The 18,738-nt window shown below is 35.3% G+C and overlaps 1 protein-coding gene across 8 annotated transcripts; it reads right to left on the bottom strand.

The window, feature by feature from the left end:
* Positions 1-3: 3 nt before the first annotated feature.
* On the bottom strand, positions 4-14,828 carry Kif19A (Kinesin family member 19A). 8 transcript variants are annotated; one of them, XM_089862500.1, is made up of 22 exons: positions 14,415-14,828; positions 12,748-12,887; positions 10,241-10,318; positions 5,036-5,149; positions 4,581-4,805; positions 4,122-4,523; positions 3,984-4,062; positions 3,742-3,923; positions 3,098-3,266; positions 2,844-2,928; positions 2,701-2,778; positions 2,589-2,629; positions 2,389-2,525; positions 2,245-2,326; positions 2,046-2,177; positions 1,950-1,976; positions 1,744-1,859; positions 1,577-1,683; positions 1,309-1,515; positions 1,111-1,192; positions 950-1,031; positions 4-379 (listed from the first exon to the last, which is right to left on the bottom strand). In XM_089862500.1, the coding sequence occupies exons 2-22, from the start codon at positions 12,793-12,795 to the stop codon at positions 327-329; spliced, it is 2,526 nt and encodes an 841-aa protein (XP_089718626.1). In that variant the 5' UTR covers positions 12,796-12,887; positions 14,415-14,828; the 3' UTR covers positions 4-326. The 8 variants fall into 8 exon arrangements, with proteins under 8 accessions (XP_089718626.1, XP_089718625.1, XP_089718624.1 ...); XM_089862499.1 differs by having other exon boundaries at positions 5-376; positions 1,744-1,871; positions 14,415-14,827; XM_089862498.1 differs by lacking the exon at positions 14,415-14,828 and having other exon boundaries at positions 5-379; positions 1,744-1,871; positions 12,748-14,079.
* Positions 14,829-18,738: the final 3,910 nt, after the last annotated feature.

Here is an 18,738-nt window from a genome sequence, read left to right as displayed (position 1 = left end):
TCTTCTGATGATGCGTCAAAATTCCAAGAATTCTTTCGAAATGAGCGAGAATTCACAACGCGCTTTATAATTAGGCCTACTAGTTTAAAGAATTTTGATGAAAAATTATTTTTATTTATGTACACTTAATATATATCGACATTATTTTTGTACAATATTTGTTATCACATCCAATCGAACGTTGAATAAAATAAAATTTAAAGAAAACTAATATAGATTATTAACCACTTAATTTTATATTAGAGAATGTATCTGATTTAGGGGGGGGGGGGGAAGAACTACAAACACGGGTTTACAATGTCGTTAATTTCATTACCCTAAAAAATTCACAATAATAGATCCTTTTCTACGATTGAAGGATCGGTTATTAATCCAGCTGCTAATATTATATTTTTTAGCACATCTCACGGATAATATTTAATAATTATTACCATAAGTTTATAAGATATGTTAAATAAGTATGACACTTCGTAGTGCTAGACAGCTCGAGCTAGTTCTAGCAGAACGACAAGCGAGAATTAGCCTTATTCCTGATCAGCGCCATCTACCCATAGCGGTGACTTTGAGAACTACTGTAAGCGGCAAGCCAATCAGATGTCGCTAAAATCTGGTGACGTCATTTTTGGTAAGACCCGAGAGTGCCAGTCAGTGACGTCACCAGATTTTAGCGACATCTGATTGGCTTGCCGCTTACAGTAGTTCTCAAAGTCACCGCTATGGGTAGGTGGCGCTGATAAGGAATAAGGCTAATTGAATACACTAGGTTAATTTTGCTGGACTTCCATCTTCCCCTATTTAGTCTGCATTACTAAGCCTTTGACAGTGCCAAAAACCAGGCGTCTCTTTACCTCAAATCTATGACCTACCTCCCTCACTTCATGACAAGCTCCAGTTTGTTACCAGTGACAAACTTATATGGAACATATCTTATGAACTTATGATTACCTACCTATTCTTTTTCTACGCTTTTCAGCGTACCCTCTAGCTTGGAGTTTGGGTAGGGATGTCTCCTTTAGACTGACCACATCTGTCTGGATTAATATAGAACGAATAAATTTACTATAATTAGCCTAGAAACTAATTAAGCGAACACGCAAGGGTTAATTGTACCTCATTATTATTAGAATCGTTCAATTTTGCTTTATCTTTAAGAGAAATAAAGGTGGGAGCTCGACAGCAACCGACCGCGCTACTTTTAGATACATTTAATTTGATTACTTTATAATTTTACAAGAACGATATTTATTATCAGGCAATTAAAATTGAGCATTAACAAGAAACTTAATTAAAAACTAAAATAGTACCTACCCTTTCACGACGTTTCTATCAACGTCAAGATGTTTTCGATCATTTCGTTTCGTTTTACGATTGTCTGCAGGAACGTTTGGCAATGTTCTGGTTCTGGACCTCTCTATTGGGGTAACTGGTTCCGAAACTGAGACCACCTCTTCCTCGATCTTAGCTTCGTGAGAGACGCCATTACCGCTGTCTTCCACTTTAGAAGCGCTATCGTTTCTGAGATATCGAGGATATGTTTTTAACATAAGATAGATTTGAATGATTTAAAAAATTGTACCTTTTAATGCTCGGTAACTTAGAGAAAGGTGAAATGGACTTAGTTCCGCTTAAATCTAATAGACTTCCGCTTGAACCCAGAGGTCTGAGTGCTAAAGTGCCGCTATTCTGTTTACAATTTAATTAAGAGTTTAATTACGAGATTAGATGCGTTTTAATACGGCTTACATTTTGACTAGAGGCCGAATTCAAGTACTTGATGACCGAATCACGTCCGTTGACTATTTCCTGCATTTCCTGTTGATACAGGCGATAGAGTTCCCGTAGTTCGTGAGCCATTTCCCCTGGGTTCACGCCAATTACGAATAAAAACCGCAAAAAAATAAGAATCACAAATACCCAAAAGTTCACATTAAATGTGAAAACAAACTTACTAGCAACTTTGCGTCCTGTTTGAATATCTACATTAATGTTAATCAAAATTAAAAACACCTTAATTACCGTCGTGAAATATAAAATACACTTCTTACTGTCGATCAGCATCCTTTGCTTCGTTATAATTTCGTCGCAAAGTTGTCTCTGTCGGTCGTATCTCAAAATCATTACCTCGCGTTGTCGCAGTTCCTGTTCACGAATTAATTGGGAAGCTTGCATTTCCATGTCTACAGAAGCGTTATTAAAGACAAAACAACGACGTCACGAATCAAATGTCATCTTTAAAAAGGATACTTTCGATTTCCAAACGATGTACGCGCGTTAATAGACACAGAAGTTCGCGTTGTTCATCGGAACTGGCCTTATTCGGCAGTGACTGAGTCGAAATGATGGTTTTATTACTCAATTAAATAGGTTATGGCTCACCGGAACACTAACCTCCATTAATAGATGAGCTTTTTGGCGACTATCTTCCAATTTTCGTTGAATGTCCTCGCGTTCTTTCAAGTACCTTTTCTCTTCGTTTTCCAGGATACCAACATCATCCCACGCTTTTTGTATGTACTGAGGTACTTCTGAAATAGATCTACAGTTGATTTTTTTATCCCTTACAAATCTGGAGCAATCGAAAAGACTACCGTTTTTATTGTTGCCTTTTCGGGTCATTTCCGCTTCCCATCTATCGAAGAAAGTATTTAAGTAAGTTTAATTAAGTACTTAAAGAGGAAGGAAGACGTCACGTGTTCTTACTCGTTCACCATAAAACCTAGGCGTTCAAAGTCGCAGTCTATCGCTACCAACGCGTTTTCGGTATCCATTAGTTTTCTCCTAAAGTAATATGGTTTTATTTTAGAAGTGACAGACAGAATGAGATATTATAATTAAGAATCAACCTCAGTTCCATTTGCGTGTTGAAACAAGAAATGAGCTCCGTTTTCAACCTTTTCATCTCTTCATTTCCCAATCTTTTCTCGAAAACTGCAAAATAAATTACATTTTCTTTCTCACGAATACGTATTGCGTAAACGTTTTTGGAAAACCATTTATTCTAAATTTGAATTATGCAATTGCGAATGATGTATTTGTTACCCATATCAACTCCCATTCGCGCTCTACTCGGAGATTGTTTAACATTGATTTAATTTACCTTTACTCTCGTCTGTAGGTAGTTTTGGGTTTTCTATTAAGGCCAGTTTGCTTTCTCTGTCTTGGACTTCGATTTTATCTTGTAACCTGTTAATTTCCGTCTTCAATTCGCTGATAATGTTCTGGTATTGAGCCACGTGATGCGTCACGTTGCTGACGTTGTGTTTAACCTGATTAAACATTAGTATACGATAGTGTTAATTATAATTATGAACTTAAGTCGCACCAAGAAATTGCGTTCAAAAATTTCTTATAAAAAATTTAAATTTGAAAAGTATATAGTATCCAAAATTAAATTGTTTGGAAAATAAACTAACCCTATCTTCCTCATTCTTTAGAATGCGGTACGTCTTAAGGAAGAGTAAAGGTAGATTGGAAGAAATGACAGGATTAAAAAAGAGTGAAAATAATCAATGGATAAGAAAAGTATAGACAAGAAAAATCCTATATTTTTTATGTTTTTTTTTCTTGGGCCAAGTAAAATGTTTCGAGAGTGTTCAGAGCTTTAAGTACAGTCTTCTATTCCCTTCCCAGAAGAGCAATTACTTTGAAAGCATTTCTTACCAGAGAGAGAGAGTTTACCAGCTACATCGTTCCCTCAAAGTGAATAAGAAAAAAAGATGCAAGAATTGATGGCTCTCCTACCTTATTGTTGATATTCTTGGCCCGACTGGCGTAGAGTAACGTTTTACGAGTTTCTTCATAATGATGGGCAGCGGGACTGATATGCGATATCATAACCGTTTTGCAATTTCCGGACAAAGGCACTTTGAGCAGGCGGGTTAGTTTGCTATCTCGATAGTTGACGTATTTGGCACTACGATCCGCTGAATTTTAAATAATTTAGTCGCGTTGTCGAAGCTTAAAACGATATTTTTAATAAGTACCTAATGCGTTGATGCAATTTCCCAAGGCTAGTAACGATTTATTGATATGGGCCCCTTCAACTAGTCTCTTGCCAGTATTCTAAAATTATATTTAAAACATTTACAACGACCTTAACGTTTTGGGGTCAAATATCTTACTTGGGTTTGCGAAGCTCTCTCAGAGCCGGCCAGGTCAACCATATATAGTCTCCCAGTTTTGATATATACGTTTTCGGGAATAGGTTTATGATTGTACCTTCGGCCATTCTCCGGTGAACTGTCTTTGTCATCGTGATCCCGATTGTCTGAAGGTCGTTGTTTCCTCCTTTGTCTGATGGTAACTTGAAGCATGGCGTGAGACCGGGAAGAAGTACGATTGGCCGATGTAGGTTCTTGCGTCCTCTGTCGATTTGCCTTGTTCAACAACTTGACGACTTCGTCCGAGGAACTGATACCCACTTCCGCCAATCCTACAACAGTGTGGTTCCCTTTGGCGTCTTCGCGCAACTCCAAGTAACCGGATGTTGGGTTTAAAAGGTCACGGATATTGTCGTTATATATCTAAGGGATTAACTTCAATTTCTGGCAAACAATAATTAGGCCCATTTTTATTTATACCTCCGCGTAGGAAAGGGACATGTGAAAATCAGTGTCCGTTTGATTTCTTTCGGCCACATGAAAGATATGACTTAGAGCGCGAATCATAATTCCGGGATCCGAATTGGTACCCGCCATGGTGTAGGTTTTCCCAGAACCAGTGGCTCCGTAGGCGAAAATGGTCCCGTTGAACCCTTTGAGAACATCGTCTACCAGGTTTCGCGTAGTCTTATCGTACACATTCTCCTAAAATGAAGATTAATAATAGTGAAATTAGTATGTCGGTCATGTCCACGTTGGGCGGACTCCTTAAGGGTCATTAAGAAACACGCGAAGAAGTCACTCTTCTACAATAATTGAACTACTGACTAAGGCTAAATTACTTTTTCGAGCTTGCATGATTGAGAGATGAGTAGGTGTATAGGGAAAGGGCATTGTTTGGGCAGCTCAAAGAAAGATTTGGCTTTGTACTTTACCTGAGTACAGTCTTTGTCCAAAGCACAGTCAAACTGGTATCGCCTTTCCACCGTTCGTTTGGCACGCAGGACGTCGGAAGAATCAACAACGTTGGGGTCGATCAAAACCACAACCTTGAATTAAAGAAAACAGAAATAAAAATGCGTCAGAAGTCGAGCTGCAATGAACCCTAAACAAGATGTAAAAGACGTTAAGCGGAATTTCACCACTAAACATTAGGAGAAAAAGTAGTAACAGGGATAGATTTAATTTTAAAAGTAGGAATGGAGAACGGTTAGTATTTACTTCAGTCCGACTCATAGACCACCTCCCTCAAACACGTAATGAAAAGTTTAAATTATCTTATTGGCTTACTTAAACTAGGTTTTGATGACGTTGATGACGGGGGCGGCGAAAAATACGTAATTCCCTTTTACCTCTGTCGCTATGAACCGTCTCGTGGAAGGGGTCCAGATTACTCTGTTCTCCATTCCTACTTCTAAATTTAAATCTATCCCTGGTAGTAAGCAGCTTTGGAAACAAGACCATATAACAAAAGCTCCCCAAAATAATTGTAAATATGCGTGTGTTCGTTATGATTTAAATATAGTTAATTAATATTAATTTCAAGAATCAATCGTACTAGTTTCCCACTGTGGAGACAGATAAAGGAGCTTTGAAATATATATTAATATAGTATACCTGTACCGAGTTTTACGTAGCTTATTAATATTCATAAAATGTTATATAGCAAGATCGTGTTTATAAGTTTGGGGCGAAAACGCAAACCCAAACAGTGCGTAGGTACATGTACACGATTTTATCTCAATGTTAATGAAAAAAAAAAATACACTAGGGACTAACGCCTTTATTACCCTAGTTTTCCTAATTAATTATTAAACGTTATTTTTTTAATCCTAAATATCCCAGGAGAAATCAAAACGCTAACACCTTTATTCAGTTCTGAGAGTTTTTTTTTGATTAGCTGAATTTCTGGATGCATTGTTAGTGTTGATTATATTTGATTAATTTAATACTAATTAAGTATCAAAAAAAGGTATCATAGCAACGCGTACAAAAACATAATCTCTATTAAAGTACTCAATTTAGTACATAAAAACTTAATAACGATTGTATGACTATGACAGAATCAGGTCAAATTGTCAGAGCGTACGAAGCCGGACTAACCTAATAAAAACAAGATGGATTATAGCTTTGTGCCTACTGACATTTCAAAACGATATCAACTTGATTCTGAAGACAATTTAAAGCAGCTTACTAATAACAAATGTACCCCACATATTCTTTTAATGTTATGATAAGTTTCTAATATTTATTAGTATACCACAATGGGTGTAACCCTTTCAAAACCATTTAAGCGGTAAAGTTCATGACCTTGGATCACGGTCAACCAAGCGTTACGAGATAAAACTATCCCCAAAAAATGACTGGTCAGTTATTATAGCAGAACCTTTTATAGTAATTAGGCCAATAAATTGAACCGGCCTTCACAAAAATCCCTTTCCCATTCCTCTATTTCCTAAGTCTGATAAAGATAATAATAGATAATGAAGAAATATTGCTAAGCCTAATTATTGGGCTATTAAAATAATTCCCGAGAATGAAAAAGCACGCGCACTCAGGCGCCAAAACGCGTCCAATTGTAACCAATAATAAACAAAGTTGGTCTAATAAGCAAAATGGGTTTCGACATTTACCCCTCCCCCCCTTTTTTCTCCCCATCTCTCACCGTTAAGCCTATTTCAAACCTATATATAAACACATAGTAATTAATTATACAGTAAACGTTAGACTAATGGGTGGTACGGCCAACTTAAACGGGCAAGGTTCAAGACTACAAGCATTAAAAAAGAATATCTCCGGAACAATTTAACCGTGTCGACCTTCTGCTGGGCTACTTTCCATTTTTCCTGGAATATTTTCTGTACCGTAGGTCACATATACTATATTTGGGAGGAGTCGTTGTTATAGGTCACGCGTCGTTCATCATGAAAATGGACCATGGTCATCTTCACGCTTTGTTTAAGGACTATATTTTAAGTTTTGAAGAGTCTTTCTCCGCCGTGTTAGGCCTAGGTCAAATTTATCATTATTAAAAAAAGAGAGTGAAAAATGACGTCACGTGTTCATCTAAATGCGACAGTAATAAAGATTTTTCTTCCTCTTGGCTTCCGATTGTTACGACCTGGAGTCATGCACCAGATACATTCGTAAGGTAAAAGGGTTAAGTGATTTTTTTGAGCCTAAGGACACTTAGATTTTAAGCCTTGGCCCTCTTTTGGAAATAGATTTATATGGAAAAAGAAGGATATAAACTCAAGTTTTATTTGTTTTAGGGTTTGTGATTTTATGGAAGATTTATGGGATGTCGCTTTTACCCAGTGAACATTTTAGATTTATGTCTGACTTCTTAAAGATCGTGTTATGGTTTGCAAATTGAGTTCAAACAAATGTGTAAAGTATTTATAATTTGCGGGAATATTTTTAGAATTTATAAATATATTAGTTTTACTTTTAAAGACTATTAAAATTAATTATTTATTTTTTTAATTTTGATTTAAAGTGGTAGTAGGGAAAGACCGCTTATAGGGGTAAAGCATCCCATACATTTTCTACGAGCCCCTGTAGAAATGTTTTTCCCTCTGAACACCGATACTAAAGACTACTTAGCAAACGCGATAAAAGTGTTTAATCGAAAGTATAATGATACAAAATAAATACACACGAAAAATAATCGAACTACTTTATAGGGAGAATAACATACTCTACCGTAAACCATATTTCGAAATATAGAAGATAATCTCTATTATCTAATTCAAGTAAATTTCTAACCATAACAATAATATGCTTCAAACACGAAAGGCCATGAGTAAACAACCAATAGAATTACTTTAAATGCAATAATATACTTTTATAAAATATATCCTGAATGCATACAGCTAATCGGAATAATTGTTTTACGATTTTCTGAATGTACCTAGGTGGGATTTTTTGTATGAAGAATAGACTAATAATTATGGAAGCCCTGTCCACAAAACCAGCGCATAGAAATTAACACAGGATATAAGTGAACGCAATGATTCCAATTATCTGTATGTATTCCTAAATAAATATATCGAGGGCACGAGGTATTTTGTCACGTGTGCAAAGGCAATAAGCTCAATTAGAAACAACACGAACTCTCGTGTCCCAAATGGAATAGAACCAGCACAAAGGCGCTACAGATAGCTTATTGAACAGGATCGTACGAAGCTCAGTTGGGTTTATATTTATTGTAGAAATTACAATGCCACCAACGTCCTCGCTATACGTTTATTGAGAAAGTATAATAATAAAAAAGGGTATCAGTTGGGACACGTGCTGCGAAGCAATTTCGTAAAGGTCAAACGTTTGACAGCTTTTGGACACGGACGGCTCAATTTTTTTCTTCCAGAAGTACGCGTTACAAAGTTCTGACAGTTAAATATACCTATTAACAGGTATTTACGCTCACAGGTGCTGCCTTGAAAAGTTTTTTTTGACGTAATCGGGTTAAATATATCAATCAATTAATACATATATTATAGGCTAGGAGGATTCATACCATTTACATATGGAGGCCCGGCTTTAGACTAGCTCCACCATGCAGTGAGTCAGGCCTCATTGTGTAACACTCGAAGCCTGGTCTCCCTATGTAAATGGTATGAATACTCCAAGTCTGTAAACTATGTATAGATATAATGTAGAATTTCCATTGATGAAGCGTTTAGGCATTTAATATGAGATGTATATTGGTTAAAAAATGGAAATGAAGAGAACAGAACTGAACTGAGTTCTCTCGCCTTAAATATACTCCGAATCGAATTTTTTTTCCAATATTTTGTAATATAAAATGATACTTATTTCAAATACCATAATAAAGTCATTTAAAACCTTTCTGTCTAGTTTACCGATAAAACAATACGGAAATAGGAGGTTTGGTCGCTAAATCATCGACTACAATTTTTCTAGATACAAATTTGATCTATTTTTATTTTTTGTTAAATCTCGGTTAAAAGCATAGGCCAAGGTTACCTATTAGAAAAAGAAGAGGGGGTAATGTTTCGAAAACTGATAGAGGCATTGAAAACGGAAATGCTGGATCAATTGCAAAATAACACGACGCTCAATCATAGAAGGAGAGAGAGAGAGAGACAAGACAACGCTAGACAAAGACGCGTCCGAGAACTTGTGAAAAGTAGATATTTTTCTTCCCACCATTACATATTCCTATTGCGAATGATAATAAAAGGCCAGCTTTTCAAGAATAAAAAAATAAATATAAATTATACGCGTCGATGGCTTTTGCCAATTTTTGCTATTTTTATAGTTTGCAAAAGAAATCAATATGTTTTAAACGAGTGAGGGGAGGCGACGTGCGACTCAAAACTGTTATCTCAGTGTTTTTTAATGAAAGAAGGACACGATAACGAGAGTACGCCGCTTGTTGCGTACACATAACGCAATTTTGAACATATTTCTCCGCTCTTATTTCCTCGAAATTTGGTTTGCTATAGTTCCCAAGGTTTCAAACGGCAGAAAACGCTTGGAGGAAAGAGGTGAGATGGAGTAATAATATTTATACCGATAAAGTAGCCTCTGTACCCTACCCATTTACGGAACGGCAACGAAGTTTTCTCAGCATCCTCCGTGGCGTTTTGGTAGGTACAAAAACGTATGAAATGTCTCCAATGTCTTAAAACTAGAAGCTAATTCGTAAGAAGTATTTTATATTTTTAAATGCCACTAGACGGCAGCCCTTAAAGATCCCTTTTTCCAAAGGTATAGAAGAGTGCGCGAGGTACTCTGGGAGACTCATTGCCACACATTTCTACTCCATTTCACCTCTTTTCTCCAAGTGCCAGGGACTCATTGGCGCGCATAGACCACGAACATGACTACTCCATTTCACCTCTCTCCTCCAAGTGCCAGGGAAATTACCGTCTGTGTATTTTTTACACGAACGAGGCGAAATTATAATATTCCAACTATAAAACTAACTCGCGTGTTTGTTAGGGTCGTTAAGTTGCAAAATGAAATTCAGACTTAAAATGGGTGAAGGAAGAAAAGGGGTTATATGTTGACCAGCCATATGGAACTCCTATTTTCGCTAAGCCTTACTGAAATGACCCTTACCGTGTTGCGAATTTTCCCACTGTGAAAAGGGTAAGGAACTTCGAGCTTACCTTTTCGTTTTCGGTATAAGCCACTTTAGGACCTCTCGTAGTTTCATGGGGCATCATTGGACGAATGCGTAGTACCACCTATGATACAAATATTAGTATCATTATTTAGAATTTAGTCAAGTTTAATATTAATTTTAATTTTTTAGGTTAAATTCAATATGAACTGAATGACGCATTGTTTCTTTACACTATCATAACTTTATAAGATATGTTCCATAAGTATGACACTTTATATACTTCGTAATGCTACTGAGAGACTTACAGCTCGAGCTAGTTCTATAGTAGAACGACAAGCGAGAATTGAAGTCCTACACTCGGGTTAGTTTTGCAGGACTTCCATCTTCCTATTTAGTTTGCATTACTAAGCCTTTGACAGTGCCAAAACCTGGCGTCGTTTTACCTCGAATCTATGACCAACCTCATTCACTTCATGACAAGCTCCAGTTTCTAAGTTACCAGTGACAAACTTATGGTGAACATATCTTATGAACTTACGATTAGGAAAATGTATTTATTCGTAATCTAGTGACGCTTGCAAAAGATCTTATCAAATGTTATAGTAGATGTGTATGAGAATCGCTAAGCCTACATATTTCTTCGAAAAGAAGGTACAATCTTAAGAACACACGTGGTAAACGATCAGTGAACCACATTGTTTCCCACGCACTTTCCGGCCCTTCTCCCGCTGTTCTTAAAAACCAAGTAAGTACTCGATGACCTCAAGCGAATTACGCGGCTCGAGAAAGAGTCCACAGGTAAAATTAAGGGAAACGCCCGTTAGGATTATATTATTAGCTTTCTTTGTTGAGAACAGAAAATCGAATCGAGGCCATTAAGTGCCCACTAATGGTATAATATGTTTATAACATCGAAATCAAACACCGCAAACAGTTAGTCCTGAGTAGGTGGTTCTCAACAACTGTACGTTAAGTAAATCACATACTCTACGTCATATCAAGAAGTGATATCTAGTTTATTGGGGAGGAGGTATAAGATGCCTAAGTATTCGCGCGCCATAGTCCCAGTCCCCCTTTCAAAATACAAGGGGGGACGTAAAAGGAGGCCCCGGGCTATTTCGCAGCCTCTCCTCAGTTGGAAAATATGACTGTAATTTTCCCGTCATTCGCGTCGCGCTGACGTGAGTTTTCAAGAACCAATGAGATGCTGGTTGTAATTTAGATGCGGCTGGGATTAACTCCGGACCTACGTTTGGACTGGAGATAAAGCTAGATTATAAATGTGGGGCGAATTTATACCTTCTCCCTAGTAAACTAGATATCACTTCTTGGTCATATTTGCAAATGAAGATTGCTTTTTGTATTTCGTTCACCTATCATTAAACCTTAACGACAATTAATTATAAATGAATATTACCGTCTCCAAATTAATTTTAAATATTAAACGGAACCAGTTACGCAATAATTACAGCCAATGTTTAGTTTTACGTAATTCTAGGCCAACAAAATTACTTTCAAATTAATTCCTAGCTCCTCGGTGTTATAACCTTGGCAATTGTTTTAAATGTCAGCCTGTTTTAACCCTAATTAAAAGGGCTCTTTGGAAGTTAATACCTAAAAATAGTTTCTAAAAAAAAAACAAAGGGTACTTCCACCAGGCTTCCGACACTGAGACAGATAACAAAGGACTCCCTCATTAAGAAGTCATTAAGGATAGAATAGAAGAGAGAAGCTATCAAATTATACAAAATTAAACTAGTTTGCTTTTGAAACTGACGTTAGAGATCTCCCCCCTATTTAATCCAAGGTGTAATAACTAATTACTTTGAAACAGCGCCTCGTGTTACGATCGATTTTAGTTATGACAAGGGACTCCCGATTATGGATATGTTGTTTCCAAAACAACGCCTCACCTTGAAAGGATACCGAGCTAAGCCTAAAATCAGAAGCCAATCATATAAAGTAAAGTAGGCGGTTTAAGCGTTCAGCCTTGAAGGTATAATAAATTTGCACGGTCTTGTGATTTACTTCGATGGATTGGTTTCTAATGAAGGGAAACATCGTTTCCATCAGGTTACTCATTATTCTAAAATCGTTTTTAATATTTGTTTAATAAATCTCGTTCAATCTCTCTCTAGAAAAAGAGATGATTTAGAGTCTTGTCACTTTTGCGCAAGGTAAACATTGTCATTTATGATTCACCGCACCTTAATTACATTATTTAAACACTGATTTAAATGACACTTCCATGTTAGCGTATAAAATAGTCAATATTAATCAAATAGAGTTATCTTAGAAGTTTTAGAGTGACGTCGCCCATGATATTTGGCCATGAAACCGAAGGGGTACCAAATATGGCCGTCCACTGCCAAAGCTCTACTCCTTGACGTTTTACCATGACACTGACGTCACAACTGAGATAGCTCTATTGGATTTGGGAATCACGTATCCTTAATAATTTCCCGTAACCATACCCGGAAATTAGGCTTAACGTTAAGCCTAAATTGAAATTGAAATAGCGAGAAAAGGAAAGGTGTTTGATTTACTTACTGACAAGGAATGAGGGTTTGCGGAAGAGCCTTCCTTGACAGTCATCATTTCGTCGTAATTTTATAGTCCAACAATTGTTCGACGACTTCATCAATAAGTTTATTTAAACATTGATATTTTCAAAATTCGATATCTGAAAACTGAATACGGACTAAAAATAGACGTTGACATCGTTTAAATTTAACACGCGAAACTTCAAAAACGAAGCGCGTTTAAAACGCGAACTTTCGACTTGTAGACAATAACTCAATTCGACCCGTTACCTAGCGTGTTTTACGAGAGAGTTAAAGGCGCTAGGAGTGGACAGTGGCTAACCGGCTTCGAAAGAATTATAAAAGTTGACCGCCCTCTGGACTCGAGCGACGGAAGCGCCGTGTATATAATCTCTAAGCGGCGATCGCTCTTATTGGTCGAACACTTGACTTGATTCCCGGTTAAAAAAAAAACTTATTCACGCGCTTCAGAATAAAAAAAAAAGATGCGTGTCACCCTTTACATTTTAGGATCGTTTCAGCCCCCGTATTCAATAGAAATAAAGCTAGATACATCACCAATTTCTGATTTGAACCTTCTTATGATTTCAACTATAACCGCCGATATCAGGGTTCTGGATTTGTATTAAAGAGAATAAACAAAGTAGGGGCTTCCGTCATCGGTATTGATAATGCTAAAATTAACGGGGTTAATTGCTGTTAACTGGCTTTCAAGTAATATTATGGAATAGAGGTACCATTATACCCTTGATTAATTTTAATATTAGACTCGTTTTAAAATTTGCAAACCTAGGCCTATACGCGATTAATGTAGTTCGAATTTTAAACCATTAGGAAAATATAAATGTATGTAGCTACGTCTAATTCTGAGAAAAGCAATTAAATTTCAAGGCTCTGTTACGCACTAAAAATGATATGGATTTTTCCTACTCTCCCCTAAACAACAGAAATCGCATGTTATACTCTTAAAAGTTCTCAAAATATTATAAACATTTGATTGTAAGTTATTCCTTAGTTAATGTTTCTTTTTTCTTTTATTCACACCGTTTGAAATCATTGGTTGCCATGACAACCCAATATCATTTTTCCGTTTGTTTATAGTACGTCATAACTGGTTCTTATCGAAAAATCCTTTAATATCGCTCTTAACATTAAAGTTTAAGGTAAACAGTGTGTGGAAACAACTCCCTCCTCCTTCGCTTATGCCAAATTAAATCTCTCGTGTTCAATTTTCACGAAAAGGCTTTTTTTTATCATTCTCATTCGCCAGTTTTCAGAGTTATAGTTTAGTTATATAAGAATCATATGACTGGCGACGCTTCCGTCTGGGATTATGGATTGATATGGATTTTAGAAGGGGGTAGATTAAGTTATACACTATGGTTTTGAGAGCCATCTGCAAGATTTATATTTGTAATTGAAATAAGATATTTTCATTTCTTATTAGACCTAAAATAGGCTTAAACGATTCTATACTATCTCTAAAATAACTTCTCAAAATTATGGAAGAAAAGGGTATTTTCAAGAGATAAATAATCGAATCACTGATGAAGAAAATTCGCGCGGTTTGCCCTACATCTAGTATTTGGAAAGAAAGAGAGAAGAGGATTTTGAGAGATAGAGAGAGGGAGGAGAGAAAAAAAAAAGAGGAAAAGAAGTAAGATCCTTACTTACAAAGTTAGGACGATGGGCAGACGCTGGATTTCCAATCTCCGTCATCACTTGTATCAGTTCTCTCTCTTTTTTCTGACGAGATTACGAAAGAGCGGGACATAATCCTGTCTCCAGAAGACGTCAAGAGGCTGTGTACTTCAGTGCCTTATCAAGAGTAGATTAGCTTTAGACTCTATCAAAGAGAATGTTCGAGAAAATCCATGGATTTTCAGTATAACCTAATTGAGTACGGCGCAACTGAACTGGTAAACAGTGGTTCATTATTCATGTCTACCTAACTATACTGAAATAATTATTAGACCAATTACACAAGCGGCTTGCTAATACTTTCCTAAAACTTACAAATGGAAAACATCCAACCAACATTCTTGAAAGACCCGTATAAATTCTTCTAGAAAAATCAGTTTTTTTTAAATAGATTTAATTAATGACCAAATTAGTTTGAAAAACGGGGGGGGGGGTGACTTCAGGAAGAAAATCAAAGGAGAGAGAGAGAGAGAGAGAGGATGTGACACTGACGTCATTCATTTCCTAGTCTCTCTGTTCTGAAATTAATTACTCTAGAGAGCTAAAATGTTGGGACGGCGTCGACTAATTCAATTAGTTTTTGTTTCCAAGGCACCCTTCTAGATTTTTCTATTAGAATCTCTCTAAAGATCGACTCCTCACTCCTTTATCGGCACCCCTAAACTATCGGGGTTGAAAGGGATGCAATTTTCTTTGATGGATGCTTAGAGAACTCCCTGATTCGCTGCTACACACTCACACACATAAAAAAATGATGCTAAGCTAGTTCGATTAGGGATGGGCGTTGAATACCAAAGAAGGAGAAGAGATGAGGATCGTGTAGAGGATCATGGAAAGAACATCAAGATGAAGTCACTCGAGTGTATTAAAACACAAAAATTGGCAAGTGAGGCTAATGAGTTCGTTTATACGCGAGAAGTCGCCCACGTGATTGTAGAGAGCCCGCGTGATATTGATTTCAATCGCTATTCGATAATCAAATTCGATTTGTAAGACAAGTAGACCCTTCAAGATAGGGCCTTGAAATAAATCGTAACCAAAAATAGATAAGACTGATGTACAAGAAGAAAATAAGAGAAAACGAAATGAATTTGGTTGTAGGCCTACAGGGTGTTTCTGAAAAGGGGCAGTGTTCACTGGACTATTTCGTGCCCAAAATGTTCCATGACATTTTGACCTAAGGGGCCACGGTTTTCAAGTTATATTTGGAGTGTTTTATGGATAACCCCTTAACTAAATTTAGCATTTTCTCGTGTTAACTTTAAGGGGACAATCGTAAATCATTCCAAACATAATTTGAAAACTGTGTCCCTTAGGGTCAAAATTTCGACTCGAAATCGACCAAAGAACATTACCTCTTAATTTTCTCAACAGAATTTTCAAAAACACCCTGTATCTACGAGAGAAGACGAAACGAAACTGAATCTGAGAGGATAACGGAATAAACAATATAACAGTGAGTATACAGTTGGAATTAAGACGCCAGAAAAACTTACACGGACACAAGAGTAAGGGAGAAGCGACAGTAATGAAGACTGATAGGGTAAAGAAGCTAACTGCGGAAGGTGTTAGAGTAGTTAAGTCCAACAACAAGTCCTGACTCTGCACCTTTTGGGGTAGCCACAGAGCCTAAGAAAGGAACTTAACCTCTCTACTACAAAGCTAAGGGTAGGCGAGTGCCCATTCATAAAAGAAAAGAAAGGGGATCGCTCGCCAAGGCTTCGATATAGCTCTCGGACATTACGGTATCCCACCGAGAGGAAAATAAATAAAAGAACAGACAGAGTGAACCAAAAAAAAAGAAGTACCGGAGAAAAGCCTCGTGTTAGGGGAGACGCTAGGCAACGAGAATCACTATGACGCTGGGAACCGACCGACTCACCAAGGATCAGTCAAGAAAAAAAAATGGTACCAGAGATTACTACCGGAGATTCGGAAGCTGGAAAAAAGGGAACAAAAGAAAGAAAGAAATAAAAAAAAAAATACTAAAAATGGGAATTCCCAGAGGTTTTTCGGAAACGATATTGCGAAGGCACTTATCTGGAAAGTCCGGGAAACCATGCCACCCATTACCGACAAATGATAATAAAAACAAAATAACTATATGAGCAGCATCTTCAGGGTCGTTTTACTTTGCTTCAATCGCCCCGCTCCTCTTCTTCCACAAACCCGCCACAGTGGTGGTCATTGTAGCCATTCTAAAGAGAATGTGAAATGTTTTTATATATTTAAATTTTTTTCTAAATGTCACGTGTTATTAAAACGAGTTAAAGTAAATGTAAATCACTTACTCTTAATCAATAATTGGAAAGGTTTAAGGTTGACTCCTTATGGCGCCGGTTTTAATCTTCAGTTTTTTACAATTTGCAAGAAATGGAAATCTATAAGTATAGAAAGAAACGTATCAGAGGATGAAAATGAACTTCTAACAAAATTGTAAACATATCACTTGGTAATTCGAACGAATAACCACTGTGCATGTCTCTTTATTAATTATTTTTGATAATAGCCAACTACATAATTAATTAATTAATTTTTAATCATCTTTAAAGTAATCAGTTTTAATTGTAAAAAAATTTCTTTTAATAAAATTAAAACGGATTAAATTAAAAATATTTTCTATTAACATTAGGATTTCGGGTTAATTTACCGAAACCTGCTAATTTTTTTCTTTTGTTTTGTTTGTTAAACATTTACACAATCTCTAAACACAACAGCCTATTAAACATCATCGGGGATATTGAGAAATTTTAACTATTTTTTTTTTAAATTATATTTAAAACTTATACCTATAGATACCTATAGATACCTATAAATTTTAATTGTAGTTTTATTTATATATATATTTTTCATCATATATATTATTTATTTTTTTTTTGATAATAAAATACGCTTATTTAGAGATAAATTTCTCATAATTATCATAATTTATGGCGTGAATTTTTTTCTCCATCTTTACTTATTTTTATTAATGTTTTTTTTAAATTATAATATTTATATTTTACACTAAAAATGGCACTGTGTTCCTTTTATAGATATAATATTGCAAATAACGCGAATTTGAATTTTCTTATTTTATTTTTTTTTTGTGCAAAAACAGTGTTCGTTATTTAGAGGCAGCGAGTGTTGTTTTTTTATTTTACAATTTATTTATTTTTTTGTTAAATATTAATGTGAGAATAAACAAGTGATTTCTTTTTTATATTAATTTTTTTGTCTTTGTTTTCTTTAGTAAAGAATAATATTAAGAGAAAGAGAAGATATTGTTTTTATATAATTAATTTTTTTCATTGCAAAGGCCACGGAAGTTTTATTTATTTTTATTTTTAATTAAATTTATTCTAGTTAGTTTTTTTATATTTTAATAATTAATTACACGAGAGATATGTTAATTTTTGACCCTCCTTAAATTTGATCATATTTTATTTAATTGTATTCCCAATTGTAAGAAGTTTCTTTAGTTTGTTTTTCTTAATAACTAAAATCGTAAAAGAATAAATAATTAACTAGGGAAGCTAATTAATTATTCACTTACACTAATATAAATATTTGAGTTAATTTTTTTTTGATGTTTTTAAGGTTTAATGTTAAAATGGAAGGGTTACGTTACTAAACTAAACTATAGTTTAAATTCTTGACCCTAAATTGTTAGTTAATTTCATTAGTTAATTAGTCTAATTATACTAATTAGTATTTCTTTTAAATTTAATTGTCTTTGTTTTTTTTAGAAATCTCGTGAAAAAGATCACAGGCTTTTTGTGTTAATTTCAACGTATGGCCTTAATATTTATATTTTGTTTGAAATACACTTCATTTAATGGAGATTTAAATTAAATTAATTAGTTTTAACTAATTGAATAGCCCAAAATCTACTCGCTATTTAACACCTTGATCTAAATTGACCTAAAATTGTGTATTGATCTATACGCTTCCTTTAGTATTAATTTACGGTATATAAACTTTAATAATTATCAATATTAATAATTATTATTTTTTTTGTAATTCAATATGAATCGAATAACCTCACACCTGATTTTGCATTCCAAAAGCTCACAAACTCGCGCGATGGCGTTTAAAATTCCAAGAAATTAATTTTAATAATTAAATAATACGGTGACGTCAATAATTAACGATGTACGTTTAACCTAAACACTTATATATACGTTGTTAATCTTCTTAATGGGATTAAAAATGAAAACATTTTAATTTACTTTCAAAAAAAAAAGATGCTTTTTAAAAACACGAAAAAATAATAAATAAATAAATAAATAAAATTAATTAGGGACCGGGGGGGGGG

The sequence above is a fragment of the Phalangium opilio genome, unplaced genomic scaffold (genome assembly GCF_054372755.1).
Source record: "Phalangium opilio isolate 3A_F unplaced genomic scaffold, DU_Popi_V2 ptg000540l_1, whole genome shotgun sequence".
Taxonomy (NCBI): Eukaryota; Metazoa; Arthropoda; class Arachnida; order Opiliones; family Phalangiidae; genus Phalangium; species Phalangium opilio.
This window is presented reverse-complemented; position numbering and strand designations above follow the sequence as displayed.